This window comes from Dromiciops gliroides, chromosome 1 (assembly GCF_019393635.1).
Source record: "Dromiciops gliroides isolate mDroGli1 chromosome 1, mDroGli1.pri, whole genome shotgun sequence".
Lineage (NCBI taxonomy): Eukaryota > Metazoa > Chordata > Mammalia > Microbiotheria > Microbiotheriidae > Dromiciops > Dromiciops gliroides.
In genome coordinates, this window is record NC_057861.1 from 387,008,053 (window position 1) to 387,025,547 (window position 17,495).

The 17,495-nt window shown below is 37.9% G+C and overlaps 1 protein-coding gene across 1 annotated transcript in view; it reads left to right on the forward strand.

Moving 5' to 3' along the window:
- Positions 1 to 7,412: 7,412 nt before the first annotated feature.
- Positions 7,413 to 17,495, forward strand: part of SERPINB11 (serpin family B member 11) — a 75,305-nt gene continuing 65,222 nt past the window's right edge. The window contains exons 1-2 of the mRNA XM_043986526.1: positions 7,413 to 7,478; positions 9,365 to 9,520. Coding sequence (XP_043842461.1) covers positions 9,386 to 9,520 — 135 coding nt within the window. The 5' untranslated portion in view covers positions 7,413 to 7,478; positions 9,365 to 9,385. The remainder of the gene's footprint in view (positions 7,479 to 9,364; positions 9,521 to 17,495) is intronic.

Genomic DNA, 17,495 nt, shown 5'->3' on the forward strand with positions numbered 1-17,495 from the left:
AATCCTTTCTTTGATAGTCCAGTTGTCTGCTTCCTTCCAGGAACTCTGGTTAGCAGGAGAAGTTAGCTCAGAACAGGAATAGTCTCAGACCATCCTAGGGCTGGGTTTCTATATACTTTCCTTAGGCCAGCCCTCCCCATCCTTATTAACATTAACAAGGTGGAAAAGGTATTCTACCTCAGCTCCCTGAATTGTTCTCACTCCTCCACAAATTAAACTTTCAAGTCAGATCTGACTGAAGCTTGTCTGTATCAATTCTTTCTTGATTGAATTGGACTTGAACAAATATTGAGATTTATGTGCATTTTGTGATCCAATACCAGATCAGAGGGAAATCAGACTGAAAGTAAAATCTAACTGCATTTAAAGTTCTAGATTTGGAGACCTGGGTTTACTGCAGCTCTGGGTTTTCTTTTTTTCTTCTTCTTTTCCTATCTGTGTGTCCTTGGGTAAGTCACCTCATATCTCTGGGCTTTAGTTTTCTCATCAGTAAAATGAGAAGGGTGGAGTTAATGGTCCCTATGATCCTCTCAGGCTCTAAATCTATGATTCATGTATTGACAATAGACATGTGGATAACTGAGTATATGCTTTTTTCTTTCCCTCTGGCCCCCATAACGGTGTTTCAAATCTCTTCAGGCAGGTCACTATAATGAAGTTGCAAAAATTAACACACCAGGTGTTGGAGAGAGACTCAGCACATCACCAGAGGTGAGTTGCATGTCAGTGGGGGAGAGGGCAGTCACTCTGTGACCGTGTGTCATCTTAAACTGGTTTTCCAAATTGCTCAAATTAGAGTGCCAAGAAAACTGGATCCCCAAACCAAATGATTTTCTCAACCAGGATTGCATCAGATAAAGAAATCATCCTGGGTCTGGGACTCTCATGCTAACTCAGAGGAGGAGCCTGAGGGAAGACGCTGTCCCTCTTCCTTGTGTTGTTCTTCCTTAGTTCTCCAAGAGGACTAATGACATTCACTTCCAGTCCAGAGTTGGTTTTGCTATATTCGAAATGTGGAAAATGCCAAACTCTCCTGTGGCGACAGGCTTTAGGTGTGGAAAAAATAAGATACTGAGTTATCAGAGATCACAGGCAAGCATTTAATGCCAACACTACATCAAAGAATTAGGGATATGAGGGCGGGAGGAGAGAGGATCTTTTCAACTTGCAAGGAATGATATGGCTTAAAATTTATGCAGGTTAGGACTTGGACATTATCTAATTAAACTCAAATACTGGTCATTCGGGGTCTTTATAGAAGGATAAAACTTTTAGGTACTTACAACAAACATTTGAACTCCTCCCTGATTTGTCCTGGCCTGAAGTTAAAGGTTGGACTAAAGAGTTATTCCTTTCACATTGAGGTTAGGAGCATGATGCCCCAGTGATCTGGAAAATCAATGTACAATTTTTTGGCTCTCCCTTTGTACCAAAGAAGTCTGAATTATTATGGCATTAAAAGATAAAATATATTCTATACATATATTTTATTCATTTATACATATATACATATGTATTTATACACAAATATATATTTTATACATATATACATACATTCTATACATATATTTTATGCATTTCTGAGTTTCTACTGGACTCTGTGTATTGTCTATAGCTTCTGCAAAACTCCTCCAAGATTCTTATTTATTTTCTTATGCTGAGCTTTGGTATACCAAAACTACAATGGGGGAAATCTCAATGTGGAAGGATAACTGTAGTTTGAACTCCAAGAAGGAGTAAGTTTTGACTTTTGGGTAGATTAGGATAGTCTGATTGCCACTGAAAAATGCAAAACCTAGACTTAAAGAGGCATCATGGTTTAATGGAAAGAAAAAGCACGGGACTCAAAAAACCTGGGATTGAATTTTGCCTCTGACAAGTAGCAGTTGGTCGATCATGGGCAATTCTCCCTTAACCTTTTTCTGGGCAGCTAGGTGGTGCAGTGGATAAAGCACTGGCCCTGGATTCAGGAGGATCTGAATTCAAATCTGGCCTCAGACATTTGATACTTACTAGCTGTGTGAACGTGGGCAAGTCACTTAACCCTCATTGCCTCATTGCCCTGCCCCTCCCCAAGGATAGTATTTCTTTGTCTGTAAAATGAATGATTGAGCTGTTCCAAATTAATGTGAATGCAAATTATTTGAATGTTATCTCAGACTGTAGTGAGAAAAACTGACCTCTCTGATAAGCCAATGACAACAAGTTCTGTTCATTGTCAGCATTCAGTACAAAGAGAATTAGTTTTGGAATCAGAGGACCTGGGCTCATCTCCCATCTCTGATGCTTACTACTTGTGTGACATTGGTGAAATCACTTAACCCTCCTGATCCGTGGTTTTCTCATCTGTAAAATGAGCAGGTTAGACTAGATGGTTTTTGAAGTCCCTTCAAACTCTAGACTTATGATTCTATAGAATCACTGCAAGAATCACTGTGCAACTGTACATTGCCTAGCATGTGGAAAAGGGGCCCTGGAGATCAATTATTTTACCCCTCCTCCTTATATTACAGAAAGTCCTAAAAAAGTGAAATCACAATGTAGAAAGCAAATGATAGAGCCAGGATTAAATTCCAGATTTTCCTACTCCTTGTCCAGTCCCTTTCCTCTATATGTTTAATTCCTTATAGTTGAAGATAATTTGGTGTCATGTATACTCTCCTAGGGCCAGCTAGGTAGTGCAGTGGATAAAGTGCCTGGCTTGAAGTCAGGAAAACTCATCTTCCTGGGTTCAAATCCAGCTTCAGCCACTTATGAGCTGTGTGACCCTGGGCAAGTCACTTAACCCTGTTGTCCTCAGTTTCCTTATCTGTGAAATGAGCTGGAGAAGGAAATGGCAAACTACTCCAGAATCTTTGGCAAGAAAACCCCAAAATGGAGTCACGAAGAGTCAGATACAACTGAAACAACTGAACAACATATTTTCCTAGCCTTCCTTTGGGCTATCCTATGCATTCCTAGGCTAATATTAACCCAAGAGTCTTCCCTTTATTTGAAGGCTGTCTGGGACACACATAGAGAGTTCCATTCCCAGTTCCACCATCTTCTGGCAGAAATGAACAAGCCCAATGATGCCTATTCACTGGCCATTGCGAACAGACTATATGGAAGCCAGACATTTCAGTTCCTGCAGGTAAGTTGTTTTGGCTCTATCACTGATAATTTAATTTTAATTGCTGAATATATTAGTGCTCAAGAACACATAATTTTATGTGATCTGAATAAAGTTTGGTGAACAGAGGTCATAAGGGGTAGTAGTTGAAATATAACAGCTGGCTGGTATTTTCAGACTGGTGTGTGTGTGTGTGTGTGTACGCACACTATGGACCCCTTTGACTGACAAGTTCTACATATCCTTCTTATTTATTTATTTATTTATTTTTTGGTGAGGCAATTAGGGTTAAGTGACTTGCCTAGGGTCACACAGCTAGTAAGTGTTAAGTGTCTGAGGCTGGATTTGAACTCAGGTCCTCCTGAATCCAGGGCCGGTGCTCTATCCACTGTGCCACCTAGCTGCCCCTACATATCCTTTTTTTTTTTTTTTTTTTTGGTGAGGTGATTGGGGTTAACTGACTTGCCCAGGGTCACACAGCTAGTAAGTGTTAAGTGTCTGAGGCTGGATTTGAACTCAGGTCCTCCTGAATCCAGGGCCAGTACTCTATCCACTGCGCCACCTAGCTGCCCCCCTACATATCCTTTTTAAGATTAATGTTTGTAAATGCAGATGACATACATATGATTACATAGAAAATCAATTATATTGAAATAAAGTTGTCAAAATATTTTAAAAACCAAGTTCATGGACCTCAACTTAAACATCCCCATCACAGGACAGCTTCATTTTATTGGGTTCACCATAGGTTGAGGGTCTGACTCAGGTTTTAAGGTTTAAAAACTCAATTTCTGGGTCTGGATCTATGCACACTTCTTCCTGACCTGTTCAAGGTATTTGACTCAGGTTGTTCTGAAGTACTCACAGTCTCAGAGTCCTTTAAGTTGCTTGCAGCTCTCCCTGAACTCACAGAGCTCCTAAGGTGGATGTTCCAAATGCTTAAGGTCATGGATCTGTGTTAAAAATTATTTTTGGTAAAGATATATATCGGAAGTTTTAGCTGAATCATTTGAGAGATTGCGTATGCTACTAAAGCGACTTTTGAAGGACCTCCTTTTTTGGGGAGGAGAATGCGAGGAACTTCTGGTACACAGACTTAAAAGTGAGGGCAGGAACAGAAGTTTTCTCTCTGTCTGGCCACAGAGCAGGATTGAAAGGAGTGCATGTGGTTTGGAGTTTGGTCTTTTCAGAGATTCATGGTCTGGCGGGAAGTTTGGGATTTGGTGAATTTTATAAAGGAATAGACTAAGCTTAGATCTAAAATTATTCATTTGTATTTCTCCTTCCTTGTTTCCCTAATTGGTTTCAACTCTTATTGTCTAATTAATTCCCAAGCAATAAAATAAAAAAACTGATCTATCATAGATTAAAGCTCAGTGGCTCCTTTTTCTTAAGGAAAGTAAAAGGGGGAGATTAATGCTCCATATATCTAATTTGGCTTTCACAGATCAGAATATTAGATTTGGAGTCTAGAGGACCTCTGTCAGCTCCTAGCTTTGTTTGACCCAAAGCAAATCACTTAACTTCTCTGTGCCTCAGTTTCCTCATCTGTAAATGTTTGAACTATATAATCTATAAGGTACCTACCAGCTCTAAATCTATGCTCATTGGAACCATGTTTTAGGATAGTTGAGCTGCACAGTGATGCAGGTAGACATGTAGATCTAGATTTAGAATGCTGTAGTGTTTCCCCTATGCTATAAGCTATTTGAATTCTTTGCTTCTGGAAAAATCTGTAGATGTATCCATTCATTTTCCTCTATTGCTTCAAAGCCATACTTAGATTCTATAGAGAATCTTTATCAGGCAAGCCTGGAATCAATGGATTTTTTACATGCTTCAGAAGATAGTCGAAAGAAGATTAACTCTTGGGTTGAACATCAAACAAATGGTAAGAGCACAGAAGCATTAGTTTTACCAGTATTTCTGAAGGATAATATCTAGGTAGGCATTAAATCTACTAGTCAGTAATCTACTAGAAAGAGTAATAAATTGGGAATTTTTAGGAAGATAAAGTGCTAGCAGTCTGAATTCTTCCTTTATGATAAATGAATAATCTTGGGCAAATTACTTAACTTTTGGGGGGCTGTAGTTTCTGAATTTGGAAATGAGAGGGTTTAAGAAGACAGTATCTAAAGTCCCTTCCAACTTTAAATATCTTTTAGTAATCTACTCAGAAGGATTGGTCATCTGGCAAGCAAGATAAGTGTAGCTTAGTCAAAGTCAAAGATACTTACATTTATAGTCTTTTCTGGAACACAACTTATTATAGCTTTTGAATATAGGGGATGCATCAGCCTCTCTGGGATTTCATAAACTTTTGCCTCTGTCCCTGACCTGATCCCACTTCTGGGCACTGAGTAGCAGCTGCACTTTGAAGGGAAGTCAGAGTTAAACAAACATCTTGGCCTGGGGACTATACCCAAGTGGTATTCCTTGATCCATACAGGATCATCTGTAGTAGAGGGGGATTAATGACACAGGTAACAATTTGACTGAATTTGCTCAAGGTATCAAAATTCCTAGGTATAAATTAGGTCCCAATTCATATTTTGAACTTGACACAAGATAGGGAAAGATGTTCTCAAAGGAACTCTATGGATATTAACAAAGTAGATTGACTATTAAGGGAGAGGTATATAGCGTGGGCATGGCCACCACTTGACAGTGTAGTCCATGGAAATGTGACCTTAACCCTCAACTCCAGGATCTATTTCTTTGGGTTGTCTTAGTTACTTTCCCCACAGAATATAAATAGGGGCTCCCCAGATGGGTCAGAGAGCTCTTATTGATGAAGTAAATTTCTAAGTACTCCCTGGTCTTACTCTCTTATGGTAAAACTACCTACATTTCTCCATCAGGGTTTTAGTGGTACCCTGAGTAGTTAGGGTGTCTTTTATGGAAAACTATCAGTTTTTTTAAAAAAATAAAAGTATTTTATTATTTTCCAGTTACATGTAGAAATAGTTTTCAAGATTTGTTTATATAAGATTTCAAATTTCAAATTTTTCTCCCTCACTCCCTTCCCTCCCCCCCTCCCCTAGACAGCAGGCAATCTGATATAGGTTAAATATACATAATAACATTAAACATATTTCGGCATTAGTCATGTTATATGAGAAGGATCAGAGCACAAAGGAAAAACCTGAAATCGGAAAACCAACAGCATTAAAAACAAAAGAAATAGTATGGTCCAATCAGCAACCATATCCCACAGTTCCTTCCCCCCCCCCCCCCAGGATTGGGAGAGCCTTTTCCATCTTGAGTCCTTTGGAACATTCTTGCTCCATTGGATTGGTGAGAAGAATCTAATCTATCACAGTTGGTCCACACATAGTGTTGATGATACTGTGTATAATGTTCTTCTAGTTCTGCTCATCTCACTCATCATCAGTTCATGCAAGTCCTTCCAGGTTTCTCTGAACTCCACCTGCTTATCGTTTCTTACAGCACAATAGAATTACATGTGGTGGCAAGGAATTAGAAATTGAGGGGATGTCCATTAATTGGGGAATGGCTGAGCAAGTTGTGGTATATGAATGTAATGGAAAACTATCAGTTTTAACTCTTATTCTGAGTGTTTCTTCCACTGTTATTTACCAATATCTAGCAACCCATTTCCATTCAACCAATTAATATCAAGTAGGTTCTACATAGGGATATTTTCTTCTAAGGTGTAGCATCAACAAAAGTACAAACATCTCCTCCCAACACCTTAGGGCACAGTTTCCCCTATGCCACCTCTCTCTGGGGATAATGGGTACAGACTTGATACAGTTTCTTTATAGCATTAGCACCATCAAGTTCACATCTCAATGTGGCATCATGCTGGATGAGCCCTCTAAATAGCTCTGACACCATTACCCTGCTTTTCTAAATAAATACATGTTAATTATTCGGAATAAATGTTAGTTAAATGAAATTGAATAGGTGTGGCCTTTAGTACTCCTTGTAGATGCTTCTTGGTTGTGATGTCCTTCTAAGAGCTGGGTTCTGAAATTGGATTGGTCAGAGATTGTAGAGGAATCTTTTCTCCCACCTTTACTATAGAGAGTTTGTCATTATTTGGATGCTGTGGGGAGAAACATTTACCAGTAATGAATGGGTTTTGCTGAAATATGTTGTAATCTCTGCTGGAAAAGTTTTTAGTACAGGTTTTATAAATTAAGAAAAATAATGCTAAATGTAACACTTACTCTTTTGTCTCTTTATTTACTTAAAAGGAAAAATCAAAGATCTATTTTCTCCAGGAAGTGTTGATGCAACTACCATCCTAGTGCTGGTGAATGCCATTTATTTCAAAGGAAGGTGGGCAGTGCAATTTAAGAGAGAAAATACTGAAAAAACAAATTTCAGGACAAACACGGTACTGAAAAAGATTATTTTCTGACTAAGCTTTTTCTTTTCTTTTGTTAATCTTACTTTCATTGAGTTCTTCTCTTTTTATATCATTTTTATTTCTAAATATATCTCTCCCTCACCTATTCAACAAGCCATAGCCCTTAACAAAGATTTAAAAAGAAAGAGGAAAAAGCAATTTGTTTTAATTTTATATCCATAGCAGAAGGAGCACAGGATCACAGAATTTCAGAGTTGGAAGGTCCCTCAGATGCCATCTATTCATATTTATTAAACCTGATCCAAGATGGTGATGATGATGATTTGTGGCAAAGCCAAGAGAGTACTGGTCTTCAGTTAAAAGATCTCTGATGTTTATTATTCTTATTACCTTGGGCAAGTCACTTGTCTTTTCTAGGTCTCAATTTCTCCAACTATAAAATGAGAGTGTTGGACCAGATAGCTTCAGAGTTTCCTTCTAGTTCTTGAGCTATGATCCTAAGATCTTATCATAAATTTTACAACATAGAATTTACAAGATCCAAATAGTTACCCAAATCTTTGCTTGAAGATGCTCTAGTGAAAGAATAAGCCCTGCATCTTGAGGTAGTCCATTAATTCTATTTATGGATGACTCTATTCTTGGGAAAAGTATTATGAGTAACTCTTGTGGGGGTGGGAATAATTCCTACTAACACTGTAGCATTTAAGCCCCTCTCTGCCTGGGTCCCATTAACACAACATCCAGGTGACAATTAATTTTTGACAAGAATACATATTTAAAATATAAAGTAAGAACAGTAATAATACATCCTTACACAAATAAACCTATAGTTATTTTTCCACCAGTGCACATAATGTCTGTGAAGAGAGAGGTAAGAAACTTAAAGTACTGGGGTAGTAAGGCACATGTGTAAACTTAAAGTACTGGGGTAGTAAGGCACATGTGTAAACTTAAAGTACTGGGGTAGTAAGGCACATGTATAAGGAACATGCAGTTGGGGAAACTCACAAATCTAGATATGACCTGAGATAGGCCAGTTACTCTTCAAAAATTCTAGTGCCATTCTGCCTAATATATGGAATTAAATCCAATAGTAGTAAATCTCTCAGTCAACTGGGTTACTAGTTAGAACATTGCAAAAATAATTTATTAGTAATGAATAATGTGGAATTAGGAGAGAAACCATGCTCTTTGAAATAATTTAATCCATTAAATTATGTTATCACAATCATATGTTGTTTCAATCCTTGTAATTATAAGGATGTTATAACTATTTTTTCCTATTAATGTTGGCTTATGAAGAACTTTGAGGATAAGGTAGAAAGATTCCTCTTTTGTATGCGATGATAACATTTTAGTTATGAAAAAATAGCAAGATTTATTTTCAGATTAAAGCTAAAAGAAGACTGTGAATTAATTTGCTGAAATTAACCAGATAAAACTTAGCTTTCAGCCACCCCCCTCCTCCCAACTATTTGCAAGGATTCTTCAAAGCTACATATGTGGAAAGGCAGAAATAACAACCTGCCACATTTTGGTCCTAATCCCTATCACCTCTTTTTAGCAGCTACAATTCACCTATATCTTCAACACTTACATCTCCTGGTTTAATAGTTATGTCTATAAACCTGACAAGAATAGATTATTTAAAAACCCTCTATCTGGATTGCTAATCTGACAGAAAATCTTTTGTTAAGATGGTCCACACACTTAAGTTGACTCTAAAATGGTCAATGAATTAATTTCATATAGTCATGGTGAAAACTGAACAGTTCACTGGGGACATTAGTTGTTGTTATTGTTTTAAAAAGTATACTGATATTTTTATATTATTGAATTTTTAAAAGGCTAACTTCTAAGAGAAATAAAGTACTTATTGGATAATTATGGGCTATTTCCATTTATTGTAGGACACAAGCAGACCTGTGCAGATGATGAAACAGACAGGCTTCTTCAATATGGGATACTTTGGGGAATCTCAGGGGAAGATTATTGAGCTACCATATACCAACAAACATCTAAGTATGTTTGTGCTGCTACCTACTGACACTGGTGGCTTAGAGAAGGTAAAGAAATGGTAACTCTTCATTTTTCAACCTATATTCAAAGATTTTCTTGGCAATTTGCTTTGAAGTTCTTGAAAACAAAAATAGGCAAATTACTTTCCTTATGATTACAGTAATCAAAATCAATATGGAAATGTAGGTTAAACATATGAAGTAACAATTTTAAAGTATAAAAAGACATGGTTAATGAAAATATTGGGTTTTTTTAAGCAAAATAGAAATTCATCCTTAGGACATAATGTTTCTATGGATTTTGAAAATCTCTCCAAATTTTTCACTTAATCATGAGCAAACATTCCCACATGGTCATATTCTCCATATTTCAGTGATTCTGAACCTATCTGGTGATCATGCAAATGTCATTCCATACCCCACTTCCACTACCCAATTCTTTATTATAATTCCTTTCAACTCGCTCACCCCAAAGTCCCAAACAAATGCTACCCACCCCTTCTACTGTGCCCTCTGAATGCCTGTTCCATATGCAATAAGTTGGATTTCATCTTAAATCTTTTCTGTTCCCACTCCTTCTATCTTCTGTCTCTCACTAAGACCTGGCTCCTTCCTGATTACACAGACCCACTGGCAACCCTTTCCATAATTAGCTGTACTTTCACTCTTTCCCCTTGGCTTTGAGATGGGTTATGGGGTGGTATTTGGAACATTAATTGCTCCTCATTGCCTTATCCAGGTTCTCCCTCTACCACAACTCACATCTTCCAGTCAATCAGATCTCCAGAATACTCCTCTGTCCTTCTCAATGAGTTCAGTATACTTAGCTCATAATCTTTCTCTCTTTCCCAACTCCTGCCCTTCTGCAAGGGGATTTCAATATACATTTTAAATATTGAATACATTTGAATATTTTCAATATACATTTCTCAAATATTCTTCCCTCCTAGTTCCTTACCCTACTCATTTCTCATGATCTACTCCTTCACAACACCTCAGCCACACACAAAGAAGGTCATCTAGATTTTGTCATCACCTACAACTGTGCTATCTCCATGTTCATAAATTGAAATTCCCTTCTTCGGTTAAAATCTATTGACTTTGCATCTCTCCTTGAGCCTTCCAATAACAAATCCTGCTATTCACCCATGCTGTGACCTCTAATCCCTTAACCCTTCAGTTCTGTTCCAGGCCATGACCCCTTGCACTAGCCATACTGTCCCACTTTTTCCATCTTGAGCCCATGGTGAACAATTTCAACTATATCTTCTTCTATTGAGTCCTTTCTCCTTATCATATTTCCAATTGTTCCCATCTGCCACCTTCACTCCAACACATGTGCTGTGGAACAAAGATGAAGAAAATTATGTAGCTATTCTGACTGAATACACCATAAATTTACTTTACATAAACTCAACTGGACCCTCATTGTTGCTAAGCAGTCCTACAGCTCTAATTTACTTACCATCTTACTCACTACAGAGATTATTCCAAACTTTTCCATCCCTCCTCAAACTTCCCATGGTTCCCCCAACTCCTATGCTTTCAGATGAAGACCTTGTCTTATATTTTACTAAAAAAAAAATGAGGTAGTTTTTCTGAGAACTCCCTATTCTCTCTTTATCTCATTTCACTCAGATGACTCCCGCCACTATCTCTTCCTTCATCCCTGTCTCACATGAAGAGGTGATCCTGCTCCTTGCCAAGGCCAACCTGCACAAGTAATCTCATTCCTTCCTGTCTCTTCTAGCGATTTTCCCCTTTTATTATCACAACTTCTACTTATATCAAATCTCTGTCTACTGACTACTTCCCTATTGCCTACAAACTTGTCAATATCTTCCTTATTAAAAAAAACCTCACTTGATTCTTCCATCCCCAACAATTATGATCCCACATCTTTTCTGTTTTTCTTCCTTCTTCCTTCCTTCCTTCCTTCCTTCCTTCCTTCCTTCCTTCCTTCCTTCCTTCCTTCCTTCCTTCCTTCCTTCCTTCCTTCCTTCCTTCCTTCCTTCCCTCCTTCCTTCCTTTTTTTCTTTCCTTTTTCTTGTAGCTAAACTTCTTGAAAAGGCTGTCTCTAATAGGTGCTTCTACTTCATCTCCTTTGTCTCTTCTTAGTTCTTGATAGTCTAGCTTGTGACTTTACCATTCAACCAAAACTGCTGTCTTCAAAACTACCAGTGATCTCTTAATGGTTAAATGCAATGGTCTTTTCTCAATCCTCATTCTTTTTGACCTCTCTGCAGCATTTGATACTGTCAATCATCCTCTTTTCTTTGATGTTCTGTTCTCTCTAGTTTTTCAGAACACTGCTCTCTCCTGGGTCTCCTACCTATTTGACCACTTCTTAGTCCCTTTTGCTGGATCTTCATCCAGGTCACACCCCCAACTGTGGGTGTTCCTTAGTTCTCTCTTCTCTTGCTAAACTTCTTATTGATCTCAACAGCTTCCATGGATTCAAGGATCATTTCTATGTTAATGATTCTCAAATCTACTTATGCAGCCCTAAACTATCTGTTGATCTCCTGTCTTGCCTCTCCAAATGCCTATTAGAGATCTCAAATTGGATGTCCTATTGTATTAAGTGGCTAGTGGGTGTGCCTGCATCAAATCTCTTTCCACTTTAATCCATCCTCCACTCACCCAGTAAAGTGATTTTCCTAAAGTATATGTGCGCCCATGTCACCCCCTTCCCCTATTCAATAAACTCCAATAAACTCTGTGTGTGGGGGTGGGGGTGGGGAGGTGGGGGGTGCAGTGGATAGAGCACTGGCCCTGGAGTCAGGAGGACCTGAGTTCAAATGTGACCTCAGATACTTGACACTTACTAGCTGTGTGACCCTGGGCAAGTCATTTAACCCCAATTGCCTCACCAAGAAAACAAACAAAAAAACCTCTGTGTGGCATTCAAAGCTCTTCATAACCCTTCTACCTTTCCAGTCTTTCTATACTTTAAGTCTCCATACTTCCTCCCTGCTATTGCATGTACTATTTGATCCAGTGACACTGGCCTCCTTGTTCTTTCTCAAACAAAACATTCCATCCTGGATCTGGCCACTTTTGTGTGTGTCTGACCCTCATGCCTGGAATGCTTCCCCTCCTCATCTCTGCCTGCTAGCTTCTCTGTCTTCCTTCAATTTCAGCTAAAATCTCACCTTCTATAGGAAGCTGTTCCCAACCCTTCTTAATTGTAGCGCTTTCCCTCTGTTGATTATTTCTTAGCTATCCTTTATATATAGTTTATGTCCTACATTAGATTGTGAATATCTCAAGGGCGGGGACTGTCTTTTGCCTTTCTTTGTAGCCCCAGTGCTTAGCAGAGTGTCTGAAACATAGATGGCACTTAATAAATACTTAGTGACTAGAAAATGTGAAGGGAAACCAGGTTTATTCATGACTATAGTTCATAGCTCTACCAATCAATTCAAAGCCCTTCTTACAATCATACCATTTTTCCATAACTCCCCTTTACTTAGAATAAGTTTTTTTCCACAAACAGTTTAATGTTCTACTGATTAAAAACATCCACTAAAGTCATGTCATTTATCCATTCTTCCCCTATAGTTGGAAGATGGACTCACCTTTGAGAAATTAATGGAACTGATGAAACCCAATAACATGACCTCTAAAGAAGTTGTTTTGAGTCTCCCTCGGTTTAAAGTAGAAGAAACTTACTCTCTGAGGTCCACATTGGAAAATATGGGGATGACAGATATATTTAATGCACAAAGAGCTGACTTTTCAGGAATGACAACCCACAGGGGCATGGCTGTGTCCAAAATCATCCATAAATCCTATGTGGAGGTAAATGAAGAAGGCACTGAAGCAGCAGCTGCCACTGGTTCTTTAATTGCATACAGTGCTCCTCATAGGGAAGAATTTATTTGTGACCACCCATTCCTCTTTTTCATTCAACACAACAAAAGCAAGAGCATTCTTTTCTATGGTAGAGTTGCTGCACCTTAATAAAGAGCAGTTGGGGATTGAGAAAAGTAAGCTTCTTGAGGACAGGAACCATTTGACTTTTATCTTTATATCCCTGCCTCCTGGTATAGTGCATGGCATGGATTAAGCACTTCATTGATGTTCAGATCAATTGGTTTATACGATCTTCTCTTTCGACAAAAATCCATAGGATTATTATGTTGAAATTATTGATGAAAAATACCAATTTCTTACCTCTTTCACATTACCTTTACTTCACAATAAACATCTCTGGAATTATAATGCTAAACATTTTTCTCACCATTCCATCTGGGTCATACTACAGAAATATAGCAACTGTTTTTTCAAGCTGAAATTTCATGAGGGATGTGGACCAAGTTAATCCCAGTTCTCACAGAAATGGCAAAATGATACCTAGAAGGGAAAGTAATAGCTTTAGCTTCTGCTCTGCAGGTCTTGGCTTTAGTGGAATTTAGTTTAGACTTGAACACAAGGACTTGACTCCATTCCTTATTAATGGTAATCACTGTTGTCCTTTTAGCTGTGCTTTTGGATTTATTTATTTATTTATTTATTTTTTAGTGAGGCAATTGGGGTTAAGTGACTTGCCCAGGGTCACACAGCTAGTAAGTGTTAAGTGTCTGAGGCCGGATTTGAACTCAGGTACTCCTGACTCCAGGGCCAGTGCTCTATCCACTGCGCCATCTAGCTGCCCATTAGCTGTGCTTTTAAAAGGCACTACCCTACTTTATAATTTTGTCTGTGTGATCCTGACTGTGTCTTCTTGGTACTTGAATCCTTTCTTTTGGACTGTTTGCCATATATGTTCTTTGACCAGGAAGCTCTGGATTTTGGCTATGATATTTCTGGGAGTTTTCATTTGGAGATTTCTTTCAGGAGGTGGCTGGTGGATTCTTTCTTGTTTACACTTTTTGGCCTTTGGTACTAAGATGTGGGCATTTTTCTTCTAAGATTTCTTCAAAATTATTAATAAATATTTACAGACTAAAATATATATCTAAGGTTTTTTTGATCATGGCATTCAGGTAATTTAATAATTATTACATTTTTTCCTCCTCAATATTCTTCCAAGTCAGTTGTTTTTCCTAAAAGATACTTTATGTTTTATTCTGTTTGTTAGTCTCTTGACTTTTAATATTTCTTTTTTGTTTCTTGGGGTAATTGACTTCTATTTGGTCCATTCTAGTTTGGGGGAGAGTTTGTTACTTGTGCAAGCTTTTGTACCTCTTGTTTTTGTACCTCTAGTTTTCTTTTCAATTCTTTCTTGCATCACTCTTATTTCTTTTCCTTTCTTTTTAGTGGTTTCATTTTATTTATAAAAATCTTTTTAAAAAAATCTTTAAAAATGCTTGTTTCATCACTTTTAGGAATTCTAGTTGAATTTATGCTTGAGCTGTTCTTTTCTCTGAGTATTTGCTTGCAGATCTTTTGAAATTATTCTCTCCACCTGTGTTTGTCTTGAGCATTCCCTGTCACTGCAATTGCTTTTTATGGTGGGGTTTCTATCTATGTATCTATCTTTCATCTATGTATCTATGTATCTATGTATCTATCTATGTATCTATGTATCTATGTATCTATGTATCTATCTATGTATCTATCTATGTATCTATCTATGTATCTATCTATCTATCTATCTATCTATCTATCTATCTAATCTACCTATCTTTCTTTCCTTCTCTCTCTCTCTCTCTCTCTCTTCCTCCTCCTCCTCCTCCTCCTTTTCTTTCTGACTTCAGAATATGTATTATGGCCAAACTCTGAGTAGTTCTGGAGGAAAGGTCTGGCCTGCTCCTGCTCCTGCTTTCTTGGTATATTGAGTGTTGTGCTATTTAAAATATTGTGGGACTAGGGGTTTCTAAAATATTGCTGCTTATAAATTAATGGCTATTGCACCAGTTTTGACAGTAAGCATTTATTATTAATTAAGATTACATATTAATAAAGTATTGACCACGTATCTCCCTGACTTCTCCATTAGTCACAGGTTTACAGGCCTAAGCATTACATACCTATCATAGAGAGTAAGATTCCCAGGAAGGAGGCCTGAGAGAGCAAGAGTGACCCTCATGTCCCCTGGGACTTTTATCCTGTTTTTGGTAGAGGCAGGTATGGATCTAAGATAATTAGTTACCATCATTCAGCTCCATTGATTGACATGATTTGGGGGGTGGTCTAGAGATCAAATTTCAACCATCTAGGTGTGCTTCTTCCCCTTGCTAATCAGAAGGATCAATCTGCATTCCTTTTATTAAGCTGAAGGCTCATCCCTGGTTGGTTTCCTGGGAGAGGAAGAGAGCAGCTAACACTAACACATCTGGGTTTCTCCTAGAAATTAATTATTAATAATTATTTTCTTATAGTGTTGTATTATTCCAGGATCTCAGAGACCGCAAAAGCTGGGGACCTGAAAACTTTCTATGCTCCCAAAGTGGTCTGATCCAGAGCAAAGTCTGATTTGTCTCTCTGGTTTAGGTCAAAGCAATAGTAGACTGCTGCTGGACATGGTCACTTTTCACCAGCTGGGACAAATCTACCTAAATTAATTTGCTAATTCAGTTCCATACTAAACTACCAAAAATATTTTATAGAGCTAAAAATCATAACAATTCATCCTGAAGAATAAAAGCTCAAGAATATCAAAAAAGTGTGAAGGAAGACTGCCTAACAGAACTACATCTTAAACTATTACAAAGTGGTCATCATCAAAACAAACTGGTACTGCCTGAGAAATAGAGTGGTGGTTCAGTGGAATAGGGTAGGTATACAAGAAACAGTAGTAAATGACCATATAGTAATCTAGTGTTCGATAGATGCAAAGATTCAAGCTTTTGGGATAAGAACTCACTTTTAGACAAAAACTAGCAGAAAAACTGGAAAACAGTTTGAGAGAAACTAGGTATAAACCAACATCTGACACTATACAAAGATAAGGTCAAAATGGGTACAAGTTAACCATAAAAAGATGATACTGCTGGCAAATTAGGGGAGCATGGAAGAGTTTATCCATCAGATCTATGGATAAGGGAAGAATTTATGGTCAAAGAAATGATTAGTGGATATAAAATGGATAATTTGATTACACTAAGTTAAGAACTTTTTGCACAAATACAACCAATGCAGCCAAGATTAGAAGAAAAGCAGAAAACTGGTCGGGGGATTTCCAGCAAATTTCTCTTATGAAGGCTTTATTTCTCAAATATATAGATAACATTCAAATTTTGAGAATAAAAGTTATTCCACAATTAATAGTCAAAGGATAAGAGCAGGCAGTTTTTAGAAGAAACCAAAGCTATCAATAAAATGCTCTAAATTACTATTGACTAAAGAAATTAAAATTAAAACAGCTCTGAGGTACAACCTCATATCTAGAAGATTGGCTAATATGACAGAAAAGGAAAATGATAAATGTTGGAGGGGATGTGGGAAAATTGGGACATTAATGCACTGTTGGTGGAGTTTTGAACTGATCTATTGATTCAGGAGAGCAATTTGGAACTATGTCCTGTGAAGTTTAAAATCTAATGTGTGATCACCTTATCTGCCCCCCACCCCAGTGTGTGTGTGGGTAGAACTAGCTAATTTTACTGATAAATTCAGCAACAATTTAGGCTTTTATGTATTTGTACATATTTATTATGTATATTAGGGGTTAGCAGAGAGAGAGAGAGAGAGAGAGAGAGAGAGAGAGAGAGAGAGAGAAAGCCACTTTCACCTAGCTATCCATCCATGCTTCCACAGAGAACATGTGAAGTTCTGAAAGTTAGGAGATCTGTTTACCCTGCTTGCTTCTGCCACCACACACTTGTTCTCAAACAAAAAGAGCGACCCTCAGTCTGTTCCAGGGAAACTTCCTGTGGGACTGGAAGAGGAGCAGTCCCTACACACAGCTCCAAGCTAATTGGTTGGTCCATTGATTGACATGACTTACAGGCGGTCTATGAATAGACATAACTTCTCAATGCCAGGCAACTTCCAGACACTAGTCACATGCTTTCTTTTCAGGGGGGCATCACCCTGGTTCTCACAATGTCTTTCTCAGCAGGGGGTGGCACCC